Source organism: Danio rerio, chromosome 25, assembly GCF_049306965.1.
Source record: "Danio rerio strain Tuebingen ecotype United States chromosome 25, GRCz12tu, whole genome shotgun sequence".
Classification (NCBI taxonomy): Eukaryota; Metazoa; Chordata; class Actinopteri; order Cypriniformes; family Danionidae; genus Danio; species Danio rerio.
The window spans coordinates 38,199,106-38,215,690 of record NC_133200.1 but is presented as its reverse complement, the minus strand read 5'-3'; the positions used below and the strand labels follow the sequence as shown (position 1 = coordinate 38,215,690).

At 37.2% G+C, this 16,585-nt stretch overlaps 1 protein-coding gene across 14 annotated transcripts in view; it reads left to right on the top strand.

Moving 5' to 3' along the window:
• The window catches only part of lrrk2 (leucine-rich repeat kinase 2), a 62,136-nt gene that overhangs the window by 31,530 nt on the left and 14,021 nt on the right, over positions 1-16,585 (top strand). For 10 of the 14 annotated variants that reach the window (XM_073942109.1, XM_073942108.1, XM_068217386.2 and 7 more), the window contains 17 exon segments: positions 62-280; positions 362-563; positions 4,256-4,341; positions 4,428-4,615; positions 5,897-6,051; positions 6,400-6,546; positions 8,308-8,499; positions 8,577-8,723; positions 9,533-9,645; positions 9,727-9,917; positions 10,301-10,461; positions 10,710-10,880; positions 11,982-12,082; positions 12,722-12,934; positions 13,863-14,056; positions 14,134-14,206; positions 16,099-16,289. In XM_073942109.1, coding sequence (XP_073798210.1) covers positions 62-280; positions 362-563; positions 4,256-4,341; positions 4,428-4,615; positions 5,897-6,051; positions 6,400-6,546; positions 8,308-8,499; positions 8,577-8,723; positions 9,533-9,645; positions 9,727-9,917; positions 10,301-10,461; positions 10,710-10,880; positions 11,982-12,082; positions 12,722-12,934; positions 13,863-14,056; positions 14,134-14,206; positions 16,099-16,289 — 2,744 coding nt within the window. 14 annotated transcript variants of the gene reach the window in all.

Below are 16,585 nucleotides of genomic sequence, written 5' to 3'. Positions count from 1 at the left end.
TTATAGGAAATACTGTGAAAAAATTTGTGGATCTATTAAACCTTGCTCTGTGTTTCTCCAGGCTGTAGCGGGTCAATGTCCAGTGATTGTGGTGGGAACTCATGCAGATTTGTGTGAAGAGCGCCACCTACAGGAGTGTTTGCTGAAGCTGCAGAAAGAGCTTCAGTCTCAGCCCGGGTTCCCGGCGATCAGAGAAAACCACGTGTTGAGTGCCTGCGAGGAGTCCGAGTCACTCGGCCGGCTACGCAAAGCCATCTACAGAGAACTCATCGGGTTCAAGGTGCATTTTAATTTCATGTGTGTAGTATCTAGTTAGTTTTTAAAAGGGTTAATGCATGGTGTGTTAATGTGCCGTGTTCAGATCCAGGGCCAGCCGGTGATGGGTCAGCTAGTTCCAGACTGTTATGTGGAGCTGGAGAAGAGACTCCTGCAGGAGAGATCATGCGCTCCGGCTGATTTCCCAGTGCTCAGACACAGCAGACTGATGGAGATCCTGCAGGAGACGCAGTTACAGCTGGAGGAGGGGGAGTTACCTCACGCTATACACTTCCTCAGCGAAGCCGGTCAGAAACAGTTCACTATTCACTCTCTTTCATCTTATTTGTTTTGTAATGCTTATTTTTAATTTCGGTAACGTTATTGGTATTGACTGCTATATGATTAATCTTTGCTGATATTTAATTTTTATTAATATCATATTGCTATCAGCTGGTAAATGCTTATTTTTAATGGTGTCATTATCTGTCAAGTCGGTATCAGCTGATAAATGCTTATTTTTAATAGTATTTAATCAGTCATATCAGTTTTGGCTAATAATTGATTATTTTTAATGGTGCTATTCTTTGTCCGATCAGTATCAGCTGATAAATGCTTATGTTTAATGATGTCATTATCTGTCTTATTGGTATCGACTGATAAATGGTGATGTTATCTGTCATATCGGTATCGGCTAATAAATGTTTATTTTTAGTTGTAATATTACCAGTCGTATCGGCTAATAAATGTTTATTTTTAGTTGTAATATTACCAGTCGTATCGGCTAATAAATGCTTATTTTTAGTAGTAATATTATCTGTTATATCGGTATCGGCTTATAAATGCTTATTTTAGTAGTAATATTATCTGTTATATCAGTATCGGCTGATGAATGCTTATTTTTAGTAGTAATATTACCAGTCATATCGGTATCGGCTGATTAATGGTGATGTTATCTGTCATATCGGTATCGGCTAATAAATGTTTATTTTTAGATGTAATATTACCAGTCATATCGGTATCGGCTGATAAATGCTTATTTTTAGTAGTAATATTATCTGTTATATCGGTATCGGCTAATAAATGCTTATTTTTAGTAGTAATATTATCTGTTATATCGGTATCGGCTGATAAATGCTTATTTTAGTAGTAATATTATCTGTTATATCAGTATCGGCTGATGAATGCTTATTTTTAGTAGTAATATTACCAGTCATATCGGTATCGGCTGATTAATGGTGATGTTATCTGTCATATCGGTATCGGCTAATAAATGTTTATTTTTAGTTGTAATATTACCAGTCATATCGGTATCGGCTGATAAATGCTTATTTTTAGTAGTAATATTATCTGTTATATCGGTATCGACTGATAAATGCTTATTTTAGTAGTAATATTACCTGTCATATCGGTATTGGCTTAATGCTTATTTTAGTAGTAATATTATCTGTCATCAGTATCGGCTGATAAATGCTTATTTTTAGTAGTAATATTACCTGTCATATCGGTATTGGCTTAATGCTTATTTTAGTAGTAATATTATCTGTCATCAGTATCGGCTGATAAATGCTTATTTTTAGTAGTAATATTACCTGTCATATCAGTATCGGCTGATTAAATGCTTATTTTTAGTAGTAATATTATCTGTTATATCGGCATGGCTGATGAATGCTTATTTTTAGTAGTAATATTACCAGTCATATTGGTATCGGCTGAAAAATGCTTCATTTTAATAGTGATATTCTGTCATATCGGTATCGGCTGATGAATGCTTATTTTTAGTAGTAATATTACCAGTCATATCGGTATCGGCTGATAAATGCTTATTTTTAGTAGTAATATTATCTGTTATATCGGTATCGGCTGATAAATGCTTATTTTAGTAGTAATATTACCAGTCATATTGGTATCGGCTGAAAAATGCTTCATTTTAATAGTGATATTCTGTCATATCGGTATCGGCTGATGAATGCTTATTTTTAGTAGTAATATTACCAGTCATATCGGTATCGGCTGATAAATGCTTATTTTTAGTAGTAATATTATCTGTTATATCGGTATCGACTGATAAATGCTTATTTTAGTAGTAATATTACCTGTCATATCGGTATCGGCTAATAAATGTTTATTTTTAGTTGTAATATTACCAGTCATATCGGTATCGGCTGATAAATGCTTATTTTTAGTAGTAATATTATCTGTTATATCGGTATCGACTGATAAATGCTTATTTTAGTAGTAATATTACCTGTCATATCGGTATTGGCTTAATGCTTATTTTAGTAGTAATATTATCTGTCATCAGTATCGGCTGATAAATGCTTATTTTTAGTAGTAATATTACCTGTCATATCAGTATCGGCTGATTAAATGCTTTTAGTAGTAATATTATCTGTTATATCGGCATGGCTGATGAATGCTTATTTTTAGTAGTAATATTACCAGTCATATTGGTATCGGCTGAAAAATGCTTCATTTTAATAGTGATATTCTGTCATATCGGTATCGGCTGATAAATGCTTATTTTTAGTAGTAATATTACCTGTCATATCAGTATCGGCTGATTAAATGCTTATTTTTAGTAGTAATATTATCTGTTATATCGGCATGGCTGATGAATGCTTATTTTTAGTAGTAATATTACCAGTCATATTGGTATCGGCTGAAAAATGCTTCATTTTAATAGTGATATTCTGTCATATCGGTATCGGCTGATGAATGCTTATTTTTAGTAGTAATATTACCAGTCATATCGGTATCGGCTGATAAATGCTTATTTTTAGTAGTAATATTATCTGTTATATCGGTATCGGCTGATAAATGCTTATTTTAGTAGTAATATTACCAGTCATATTGGTATCGGCTGAAAAATGCTTCATTTTAATAGTGATATTCTGTCATATCGGTATCGGCTGATGAATGCTTATTTTTAGTAGTAATATTACCAGTCATATCGGTATCGGCTGATAAATGCTTATTTTTAGTAGTAATATTATCTGTTATATCGGTATCGACTGATAAATGCTTATTTTAGTAGTAATATTACCTGTCATATCGGTATCGGCTAATAAATGTTTATTTTTAGTTGTAATATTACCAGTCATATCGGTATCGGCTGATAAATGCTTATTTTTAGTAGTAATATTATCTGTTATATCGGTATCGACTGATAAATGCTTATTTTAGTAGTAATATTACCTGTCATATCGGTATTGGCTTAATGCTTATTTTAGTAGTAATATTATCTGTCATCAGTATCGGCTGATAAATGCTTATTTTTAGTAGTAATATTACCTGTCATATCAGTATCGGCTGATTAAATGCTTTTAGTAGTAATATTATCTGTTATATCGGCATGGCTGATGAATGCTTATTTTTAGTAGTAATATTACCAGTCATATTGGTATCGGCTGAAAAATGCTTCATTTTAATAGTGATATTCTGTCATATCGGTATCGGCTGATAAATGCTTATTTTTAGTAGTAATATTACCTGTCATATCAGTATCGGCTGATTAAATGCTTATTTTTAGTAGTAATATTATCTGTTATATCGGTATCGGCTGATAAATGCTTATTTTTAGTAGTAATATTACCAGTCATATCAGTATCGGCTGATAAATGCTTATTTTTAGTAGTAATATTACCAGTCATATCGGTATTGGCTGATAAATGCTTATTTTTAGTAGTAATATTATCTGTTATATCGGTATCAACTGATAAATGCTTATTTTAGTAGTAATATTACCTGTCATATCGGTATTGGCTTAATGCTTATTTTAGTAGTAATATTATCTGTCATCAGTATCGGTTGATGAATGCTTATTTTTAGTAGTAATATTACCTGTCATATCAGTATCGGCTGATAAATGCTTATTTTTAGTAGTAATATTACCAGTCGTATCAGCTGATGAATGCTTATTTTTAGTAGTAATGCTATGCTACATTTCCTTTTTAAGAGACTGAAAAATATTAACAGACCCTCTGTGACTTATCTCCAGGTGTCTTGCTGCACTTTGATCCAGTTCTTCAGCTGAAGGATCTGTACTTCATTGACCTACAGTGGTTTTGTAGGATCATCTCACAGGTTATACATGCTAAAACACATCTAGCTCCTCTGTTCAACAACTGCGAAAGATCTGTAACATCTTTTTTCGTTGTGTTAACTGACAGACGCTGTCTCTGAAAAGCAGCGGTCCATGGGACAGCACGAAAGGAGTGGTGCAGCGCTCCACCGTGGAGAAATTTGTGGAGAAAAGCCGCTGTTTCCCAAAGGATCACATGATTCAATACTTCAAACTGTTGGAGAAGTTTCAGATAGCCCTGCCATTTGACCATGACCAGCTACTCATTCCTAGCAGGTAATGCTTTTTGTATTAAAGGGGTCATGAACATAGAAACCCAAATTCCCCTGATCTTTTAACATTAGGAGCTTATACTACTATAAAAACATCTTAAAAGTTTTAAAGCTCAACTTTGTGGTTGCTCTAAAATGAGCTTATATTAAAGGCAGTCTGCTAAAACAACAGGTTCTGGAATGTTCTACTCTATGATGTAATAGGTTGGATAAACCCCACCTCCACTGAAGATTGACATCTACTTTTTTTCACTGTTTGTATGGCTCTGGTAATAAGCAGAACTGTAAGCCAATCAGAACAGTGGGTGTTTACTTCTGAGTCTACAATCTGCCACGCCCATTCAAACAGGATTTTGATTGAGGTCAAAAACAGGACAGAAAATGGACAATTATAATATATAACTGCACATTTATAATGTTATAATTTTACACTTAATATTATAAGTGTAATGCTGCGTTCATACCAGACGCAGAACGCGCGTCAAGCGCGAGTGATACATCTTAAGTCGATGCTAACACGCGTATAGACATCCTGTGGCGCGCAACGCGAATGACGCAAATTGCATGAATGGCGCAGTGGGAATAGCGTGATATGCGCGAATGGCGCGGGGCGAATTGAGCGTTTGCGCATGTTATGCGCTTAACGCGCGTTTCGCGCAAATCAATCGAGTTCGAAAATCTGAACTTCAGCGGACATTCGCGCCGCGTTAACCAATCAGAAGCTTGCTCTTGTGGGGGCGTGATTGTGACGTAGAACCTGTTGATGGTGTCCTGGGTGAAATCCTCCAGGCGACACCGACAAGTCATCAAACTGGGCTTGGCTCAGTCAGAAGCACCGTTGAAAGACTCCGTGATCCAGGTTCAGTTTCTGGAGGAGTTTTTGAGCTCACAGAGCTGGATGCACCTCTGAAAGCATGTAGTGGACTCAGACACTGTCCTAAACGTATTGACGCTGTTTTCAGCCTTCATAAAGTACATAAACAATGTTTTTTTTTTTCTTCATAAAATCCATGTTAGCCATTTTAGCAACGACGCTACAGTCACTGGGCAGACAGAAGCCCTGCCCATCACGCGAATCCGCGTCTGTTCTGAAGGGAATTTGACGCGCGAATGAAGCGAGTGACTTTAAATGTTCACGCGGCAATTTACGTGCGAATACCGCGATTTATCCGCGGGTTCCGCGTCTGGTGTGAACACAGCATAACAGTTGAACAGTACAAAAATGTAAGTCATGATCCCTTTAAATTGAACACATGTGCGCTAATATTGTTGTTTTTCTTCACAGTCTGTCAGACCACAGGCCAGTGATTGAGCTTCCTCACTGTGAGAATTCAGAAGTGATCATTCGACTATATGAGATGCCATATTTTCCGATGGGCTACTGGCCCAGACAGATCAGCCGTCTGCTGGAAGTGTCTGCATTCCTGCTCTATGGCAGAGGTAATACAACACAAATGCTGGAAATCACCATAAAGTTTCCTATAACATTGAACTACCCATTCCAAAGTTATGCACACATTAAAGGTGACATTGCAAATGAGCTGCTGTTTTTCAGAAGCGTAAAAAAAAGGTAACCATAATAACTCGTCTTTTCAAACCTACATTGATCTGACTGCATATGTGAAAGTAGACTTACCAAAACAAGGATATTGGTTGTCATTTTTTATGTTTTGTAGGTTGTTAGTTGCTCCGAGAACAAAATTAAAGCACTTAAAGCCTGGAAAATTAAATAAGAATTAAGATTTGTAACGTGTTTTTTTTTTTTTTTTTTTTTTTTTTTCTCTATAGAAAAAGCATTAAAACCAAACCGGATCTACTGGAGGAAGGGCATCTATTTGAGCTGGTCTGCTGAAGCTTACTGTCTGGTTGAGGCTTTGACTTTAGAAGAAAACCCAGCTAGTTTCATCAAGATCACCGTTCCATGCTCTCGCAAAGGTAAAAGAGAAACTTGTTTTGCAGTGTTTGGACTATCTTAAACACTTTGGTTATTGCAATGATGGCTACAATTTTAAAAGTTGTGGTTGTGATGGTAATGATAGGATGCAAAAATGATGGCTATGGTTTTTATGAAGAGTTGAGCTGTTGATGATCATTGAATGTCATGGCAACAATAATACTGATGTTGTGGTCATTAATGATGGAGATGGTGGGGGTTGTGATGCATTTGATTCATTGATAGTAATGAGAAATGTTTTGGTAATGATTGAGATGGTGATGATAGTGATTAGTTTAATTCATAGATGGTGATAATTGCTGTTTTGGTAATGTTGCATATAATAGTGATACATTTTATCAATTGATAGTAATGCTTATTGTGGTTGCGGTAATGATAGATATGTGTGGGGATGGTGATGCATTAGATTCACTGATATTAATGCTTGTTGTGGTAATGATAGTGATGTATTTGATTCATTGATATAAATAATGGTTGTTTTGGTAATGATGGTGATAATAGTGATTCATTTAATTCATTGATAGTAATGCTTATTGTGGTTGCGGTAATGATGGAGATGCTGATGATAGCGATTCATTAATGGTAATGATGATTACTTTTTTGGTGGTGATAGTGATGCATTTGATTCATTGATAGTAATGACGATTGTTATTGAGGTAATGGAGTTGGGGGGAGTAGGGTTTGTAGTGGTAATGATGTAGAAGATGTTGGTAGTAATGCATTTTATTAATTGATAGTAATATTATTGGAGTTGTGGTAATGATATTCATGGTGTTGAACTGGATATAGTAATGCATTTTAATCGTTGATGGTAATATGATTTGGGTTGCGGAAATGATAGAGATGGTGGTGATAGTGGTGCGTTTCAGTCATTGATAGAAATATGATTGTTGCGGTAATGAAAGAGATGGTCGATAGTGATGCATTTTAATTAATTGATAGTAATAAGATTAGAGTTGTGGTAATGATATACATGGTGGTGAAAGTATGATAGTGATTCTTTTGATTCATTGATGGTAATGATGATTGGGGTTGTGGTAATGCTATACATGTTGGTGAACTTATGATAGTGATGCATTTTATTCATTGATAGTTATGTGATTTAGGGTTGTGGTAAAGATCGGGATGCTGCTTGATAGGGATGCATTTGAATCACTGATAGTAATGATGATAGGGCTTGTGGCGGTAATGATGTAGATGTTGACAGTAATGCATTTGATTTATTGATAGTAATGATGATTGGGATTGTTGTAATGATATACTGTACATAGTGATGCATTTGATTCATTGATAGTAAAATGATTGGTGTTGTGGTAATGAAAGAGACGGTGGTGATGGTGATGCATTTCAATCATTGACAGAAATATGATTGGGGTTGTGGTAATCATAAAGATGCTGCTGATAGGGATACATTTGAATCACTGATAGTAATGATAGGGTTTGTGGCGGTAATGATGTAGACTGTTGATTAGTAATGCATTTGATTCACTGATAGTAATGACTGGCATGGTGGTGATAGCGATGCACTTAAGTTGATGGTAGAGATAATTATGGTGCTGGTAATGACAGTGAAACATTTTATTTGATCTTAATGATGACTGGTGTTGGTAATGATAGAGATAGCAGGGGTGATGACAGTGGGGCTGATGTGAAATATAGTGGCGGTGATCTAGTCATGCATAGATATAGTCAGCCGGCGATGACTGTGCTGAAAAATACAGTGTAACCTCTGTTGTTTGCAGGCCGTGTGTTGTTTGGGCAGGTGGTGGACCACATTGACTCTCTGCTGGAGGAATGGTTTCCAGGCCTTCTCACCACCGACATTCATGGCACTGGAGAGACGCTGCTGAAGAAATGGGCTCTGTACAGCTTCAGCGATGGACAAAACTGCCAGAAGATGCTACTGGAAGACCTGCTCTCCAACACCAATGCAGGTCTGTTCAAATTCAGAAGAAAAAAGTACAGGAGAGCTGTCATTATAAATAGTTCTAACTGCTTACTTGTCTGTTAGATGGTCTACTGGTGAACCCCGAGGACCCCAGCTGTACTTTACCCATCTCTCAGATTTCTCCAGACCTGGTACTGAGTGACCAGCCATCCAGCACCATACTGGACCCAGAGCAGCTGGAGATGGAGCTCACTGCAGAGTATATGTTGGGTCAGTTCATGCAAACATCCATATAGGGCTGGGCAGTATGACCACATATATTGTTACCTTCGAATAAACTGTCAACTGTAGTAAATGTTTTTATATTCTGTAAATTACACTATGTAATATAAGTGGGCGTGGCTAACTCTCATACAGTGGAGTGCTCGTAATAGTCAGCTCAGGAACTTTCACCTGTGATGTACAGTAACCGTTTTGGACTTACTACTGCTCTGAATATAAGTACAGAATAACTAGGTGTACAATATCCCTCTAAGTTAATCAGCCCCCCAGGTCCTAATGCCTACCCTGTTACACTAATAATTCAGATTAGACTTGGAAAATGAACGTAAAATACAAAACTAATGTGAAGTTATGTAAAAAAAAAAAAGTCATGTTTAATATTTTTGTGAATATGAAAAATGTGTTTTTTTTTTTTTTTTTTTTTTTTTTTTTTTTTGACTTTTTAACATCTGCTATATTTAAGCCTTTACAATAAAACTCTTAAAGCAGCCTCCTGCTGGGTCATAGTGCCTGCCCCTATTAGACGTTTACTCAGTGGCTGCAGTTTAACATTAATAACAAATAAAGAAAACAAATGATCCACATAAAAGAAAGAAGTTATGCAATATAACCTTGTTTTGTTTTTGTTTTTTTCTGGAATAACCACCTATTTAAATACTATATTTCACCACATAGTTATGATATGAATATAGGGGTGGGCGTATGACCAAAATTCTATAAGTTCCAATGATCTACCAATAGCTGACAAGCATGAAGGCAATGTGGATCGAAAGTAACAGTGTGTTTTTATACTGAAGGGGATGGAGGTTTTGGCTCGGTTTATAAAGCTGTCTACAAGAATGAAGAAGTTGCGGTCAAGATTTTTAATAAACATGCGTCTGCGCTGTACGTTCACCGGCTGGTACGACAGGTGAGTTATGCAGCAGGAACCTTGGTGTGTCCGCCACTATTGCTACATTGTTACTGATGCATCTTCCTGATCCATCTCCAGGAACTGGCAGTACTCGGCAGACTGTGTCATCCTAGTTTGGTGGGTCTTTTGGCTGCTGGTTGTAACCCACATATACTTGTGATGGAGTTGGCTCCGTATGGCTCTCTGGACTCGCTGTTTGAGCGTGAAAATGGCAGCTTAAGTCGCAAATTACAGCACAGGATTGCACTACATGTGGCTGATGGTCTCAAGTAGGTGCACTTCAAAACGCATTAATCACCTTTTAAAGAGACTAAATGTAGAAATCCGATAAACTTTTGTGACTATAGCGACACCGGTGGCCATTAAGTGAACTGGAGCCTTACATTTGTGTTTTTTTATTAACATAATGGGAAAGTAGTTCCAGTAGTTTAATACCATCGTTTACTGCTATTATGTGTGACATGCTTGTTTTCCCTAGCAAAAATGTCCTTTTTATATAAAGATAAAAACCTAGAAAGTCGACAAAGGACACGTTGGCAATAAAAAAAAGCATTTAATACACAATTCTTACACGCAGCCATTTTAAATAAATCTTCTCAGTTCAATGTCAACCTATAGGACGGTATCTGTGACTCGTTTTGTTTCCGAACAGATATTTGCACTCATCTATGATCATCTACCGAGACCTGAAGCCGCACAACGTTCTGCTGTTCAACCTGAAGACGGACGCTGAGATCGTCGCTAAAATCACAGACTATGGCATCGCGCAGTACTGCTGCAGCATGGGCGTCCGCAGCTCTGAAGGAACACCAGGTCTCGCTCATTTACCCATAATCCTCCTTTAAGATAAATGCTTTTATTTCAGCCAAACTGAAAGAAATAAAGAAAAAATAAGCATTGAAAAAGCATCTGTTAAACATCACTTGGGAAATATAATATGAATGTTTAATTTTGCCTTCAGCTGTAAGCCTATTGATGGAGAGAATTTTGAAGGTTTAAAATGGACACTTGCACTGAGGATTTTTACCTGTGTTGTGATTTTGAGTCTTGATCTTGCGCAGGTTTTCGAGCCCCGGAGGTGGCTCGAGGAAACGTCATCTACAACGTCCAGGCGGATGTTTATTCGTTCGGTCTGCTGCTGTATGATCTGTTAACATACGGCGAGCGCATCTCAGATGGCATGAAGTTTCCCAGTGAGTTCGATGAAGTGGCCGTGCAGGGCAAACTACCAGGTAATGCTCAGTTTGAGGCGAGACGCCCACATGATATTAAATTAGGGGGTTAAACACAGTTGTGTGTCAGCAGTGTGTGAAAATAACCAGCTTCTAATTGTAAAATAGTATTTATTGTATTTGTTAATATCAGACTTGATAACTGCAGAAATGCTTTGACATCATACAAAGGGAGAATGTCAATCAGAGGGGGAAAGACCCGCCCCCTAAAGTACCCATCTCTCCCTCAGAGCAGTGGCAGATTCAAAAACAAGACTGACGTCCTATGCTAATGACACACAGGCATCTGTAGCTCCGCCCTCTTTTGAAAAGAGAATGGAGTCATATTTGCATAGTCTCCACCTTTCGCGACATCAACACTAAAAATATTAGTTTACTTTTCGACACAGGATAAAACAGACCAATCAACTGAGACTTTGGTTTGCTGACCAATGAGAGCGGAGTTGGCTTATGGAAGGGGGAGGGGCTTACTGACCCCTGAAAGCAAGATGTAAACAAATACATTTTATATGCTCGATCATGCTGTGAGATGTTTGCCAGTTAGCACTGCATTAAAGCAATAGTTCACCCAAAAATAAAGGTTTGGAACAAGTAAAGGGTGAGTAAATCTTTGAGTCTCCTTATTGAGCTTAACGCTGAAGTTACCGCTAAACTTGTGTTTTGCAGAAACATGAAACTCAAAACAAACTTTAACAAGTGAAGGAAGAGTAAATGGTGACAGCATTTTATTTTTGGGGTGAATTATCCCTATTCTTATTATACTGTTCCTATTATACTATCCCTACCATTATTATACTATCCCAATCCCTATTTTACTATCCCTATTACTATACTATCCCTATTATTATTATACCATCCCTATCATATATTATCCCTATACCTGTTATTATGCTATCCCTATCATTATTATTATTATTATTATTATTATTATACTATACCTATTATGTTATCCCTATACCTGTTGTTATACTAAATCTATTATGCTATCCCTGTTATTATTATTATTATTATTATTATTATTATTATTATTGTTGTTGTTGTTGTTGTTATTTTACTATGCCTATTCATTAGAAAATTGTCTTAAAATAACCTGTTGTGTAGATCCAGTGAAGGATTACGGCTGTTCTCCATGGCCTGAGATTGAGTCTCTCATGAGGGAATGTATGAGAGAAAACCCCCAGGACAGGCCGACGTCTGCTCAGGTGAGACTTGGGTTTACACTACCATCATATTAGGAGTATTACTACTATTATATTCCCACACCATCCCAAACACCGACCTCCACCTTCTCTTGAAAGTCATGTTGTAGTTTTTATGTAGTGTTGAAGTCAAAATGATTCGCTGTCCTGTAAATTATTTTGTTCCTTTTCCAATATTTCCCAAATGATGTTGAACAGATTCAAGAATTTTTCACAGTAATTCCTATAATATTTTTTTCTTCTTAATTGTTTTATTTAGGCTAGAATAAAAGCAGTTTTTAATTGTTGTAAAGGCATTTTAAGGTCAATATTATTCACCCCCTTAAGCAATATTAGTGTTGGATTGTCTCCAGAATAAACCACTGTTATACAATGACTTGCCTAATTACCCTAACTTTACCCCAATTACCCTAGTGAAGCCTTTAAATGTCACTTTAAGCTGAATACAATCATCTAGATGAATATCTAGTGTAATAATATGTGCAGTCGTCATGACAAAGATAAAATTAGTCAGTTATTAGAGATGAGTTATTAAAACTTATGATTAGAAATGTGCTGAAAAATCTATACATTAAACAGAAATTGGGGAAAACGATATACAGAGGGGATAATATTCTTACTTTAACTGTAAATGTGTTTCAGGTGTTTGATCGTCTGAACTCTGCAGAGATGTTGTGTCTGATGCGAGAGCTGAATGTTGTGGGTTTTCCAGGCGAGTGTTTTGTCGTGTCCAATTCAGGCGGAGCTGCAAACGGAGGTAAAAACCCTCATGTGTGGATCGGTGGTGGCAGCAGCAGCCAGAAACTGGGCTGTGTGACTGCGGTGGATCTGGAGACCGGCGGGAGTTTGAACCAGGTGCTAAAACATGCAGATTTATTGCATCAAGATTTAAAGGTCCCGTGCTTTGACATGTGAACTTTTTTTTTTTTATTCGATGTTTGACAATCTTAAACGAAACATGAATCGAGGGCGGGGCATAGAGTAGCTCCTCCCATTTTTTAAAAGCATGCTAACAGAATGCTAAAGCATATTCATTGTGTTAAAACATAATGAATATGCTTTAGCATTCTGTTAGCATGTTTTAACACAATGAATATGCTTTAGCATTCTGTTAGCATGTTTTAACACATAATGAATATGCTTTAACATTCTGTTAGCATGTTTTAACATACCAAATATGCTTTAGCATTCTGTTAGCATGTTAACACATAATGAATATGCTTTAACATTCTGTTAGCATGTTTTAACATACCAAATATGCTTTAGCATTCTGTTAGCATGTGTTAAAACATGCTAACAGAATGCTAAAGCATATTTGGTATGTTAAAACATGCTAACAGAATGTTAAAGCATATTCATTATGTGTTAACATGCTAACAGAATGCTAAAGCATATTCATTATGTGTTGAAGCATGCTAACAGAATGTTAAAGTATGTTCATAATATTTTAAAACATGTTAACAGAACGTTAAAGCATATTAGTTATGTGTTAAAACATGCTAGCAGAATGCTTAAGCATATTAGCATGTTAAGACTTGCTATAACATGCTAATTCACATTATCATAGTCTTAATCATGTTAGCAACATCTTAATGAATCCAAATAGAATGTTACAAACATTTTAGGAGGCAATAGCCATGTTTCTAGCATGTTTTAACACATGGCTAATGCTTCCTGACATGTTTATTATATAAACTATATTGTGCTAATTCATGCTAGAAATGTGCATCATTTAGCCAGCTATTTACTATAACAGTGTACTGTTCCTAATGCTGTGTTTCAGGAGCTGGACCGCAGCCCTATCCTCTGCATGGTGATCATCAGAGCTGCAGACTCGTGCAGTGACTGGCTAGTGGCTGGTTCAGAGTCCGGTTCGCTCTTTATCATGGACACCATTAATGCGAAAGTCCTGCACCGTCTGAAGAGTGTGAAGGACTCTGTGACGTCTCTGTACTTTCACACCGAGCTCCAGCACAGGTTAATAAATCTGCTTGTGACACACGCTTGGTTGATCTAGCTTAAATTGAAAAAATGATGCTTATTTTTGTCTGCAGATGTCTGAAGAGTTATCTTTTGGTGGGCACAGCAGACGGGACACTGGTCATTTATGAAGATTCAGCCCTGAAGGTATTGAATCATTGTTTTGCAATGTTCAATCATTCATTTCCTTTTCGGCTTAGTCCCTTTATTAATCTGGGGTCGCCACAGCGGAATGAACTGACAATTACTCCAGCATATGTTTTACACAGTGGATGCCCTTCCAAGTACTAGGAAACACCTATACACACCTATTTACACACTCATACACTACGGCCAATTTAGTTAATTCCTCTATAGCGCATGTGTTTGGACCCACACCAACACGAGGAGAACATGCAAACTCCACACAGGAATGCCAACTGACCCTGCCGGGACTCGATCCTGCAACCTTCTTGCTGCGAGGCGACAGCGCTAACCACTAAGCCACCACGTTGCCCTGTTTGGCATTATTACATCGTAACATTTTTGGATTGTTTTTAAAAATATATGAATTTAATTTAGTTAGCAAAATCAATAAATAGATCAAAAGTGGCAGTGATTATTTAAATTATTATTTATTGTTTAAACCAATCGGCAACCTCCCGCTCTCCCTCAGGAAGCCAATACAGAAGTAACTAAAACTGCAATTCATCCGAAATTCCGCTAGTCCTGGCCGCTCCTGGCTCCAAAATAGAGCAAATTTCAATTGAGCCCACTGTTAGCATGGCCAACTTTACAGCAGAAACAAAGGTGTTTACAGCCTGCTACAAAAAAAGATTTTAGGTAATACAGCTAATATTACCCTTCATGACAACTGTGAGGGGGGGTGAATTTTTTTTATAACTCATCCGTTTCCTTTATATTAAGTTTGCATAATTAAGGGCGTGGCCACTTGAGTGACAGCTTGGTCTCGCTGTTCGCCGTCACCTCAGCTGAATCCTGCAGATTAGCCACTGAACTCGGCATATTTATCATATTTCTGTGTTGTTTTATGTGGCTTTACACAGTCAGCTGCCTTTTGGACTTGTTTCCTACAATTATTAGATGGCATGGCATGCTGAGTGCACTTAATTGTGCTCACAAACCATTCACGTGGCCTCCGTTTCCCATGTGAGTAAAGTTATATACTTATATACCATCTCTATACATGTATGTGTTTTATTTAAGATCATTTATCGTTCATATTTATATTTAGAGCTGTAATGCACTCCAGAATCTGTCAGATTGATTAGCTGTGGGCTCTAGATCAGTCATCTGAAGCGTTGTCATACAGTGTTATGCTGGATTTCATCAATAGTCCTGCATTTACTAACACAGACTATATCTGAAGTGTTTGGAAGTGATTCGCGTTTTCCTCCTGTTGAAAAACGTCATAAGAACAATGTTTAGTGGCTCAATGTATTACAGCAGTGTTTTTAAAAGTCTAAACACTTTATTGATATAGTGTACAACCAAGCACAAGTGGTCAGAATACAAACGAGTCACAGGTGATAAAGTATTAAGAGTTCTCCCAAAGTAAAGTGTGTCTGAACCAGGTCCAAGCTAAATGCCAGCAGGTGTCTGTAGCTCCGCCTACTCTCCGCCTCTTTGCCCTTGTTTGGTATCCCGCCGTGGGTGTGATGCGTGATCAAAATGGCGACGGTTGGCCACGCCTACTTGTGGCTTCTTTTGCGCTCTTTAGAAACCTATGGGTGACGTCACGGATACTACGTCCATATATTTACAGTCTCTGCTTTAAACACGGTTGTGTGGCAGCAGTGTGTGAATAAAGTCAGCTTCTAATGGTAATGTATTCATTGTACTGTTTATAATCCGACTTGTAAACCATTAATATATAACGAAATATTATAAGATTGTACATGTGTATTAAAATACATTAACTGATGGATCATCCATTTGAAGTGTTTGGAAGTATGGAATAAGACATTTCATGCTTCCCAGGCTTGTAGTAAACAATATTATATCATACTTTTGACCTTTCTGCTGTGTTCTGGCTGTAGGTGGAGAACGGTGGTCCAGTGAAGACGCTGGAGGTTGGAGATGTGAACACTCCGCTGATGTGTCTCGGTCCATCCAGTCATCCTCAGGAGCGCAGATCGCTGTGGGCCGCCTGTGGGACCAGGATCATCTTATTCACTGTTGAATTTGACGTCTGTAGAAGCATTGACACCAAACCCAAACCGCTCTTCTCGTGAGTTCGCCAGTCTCTACACCTGTCAATAGCTTAGTGTTTCTTTAATGTAATAAGTGGAAGAAAAACAGAACAATTTCGGAAACTCGTTTTACAGCTTCCCTAGGATTAAACCGTTATTTTTGAATCAAATCAGCCGTTTTCCGCATCTGCACATTTAGCTGAGCTTAGCATAGATCATTGAATCCGATTAGATCGTTAACATCAAAAAAGTCAAGCTAGAAAAAATTTAGACAAAAGTAGGCAAATTATCTAAATTTATTTTTACTTTTGGAGTGAGATGCTCATGATCTAAT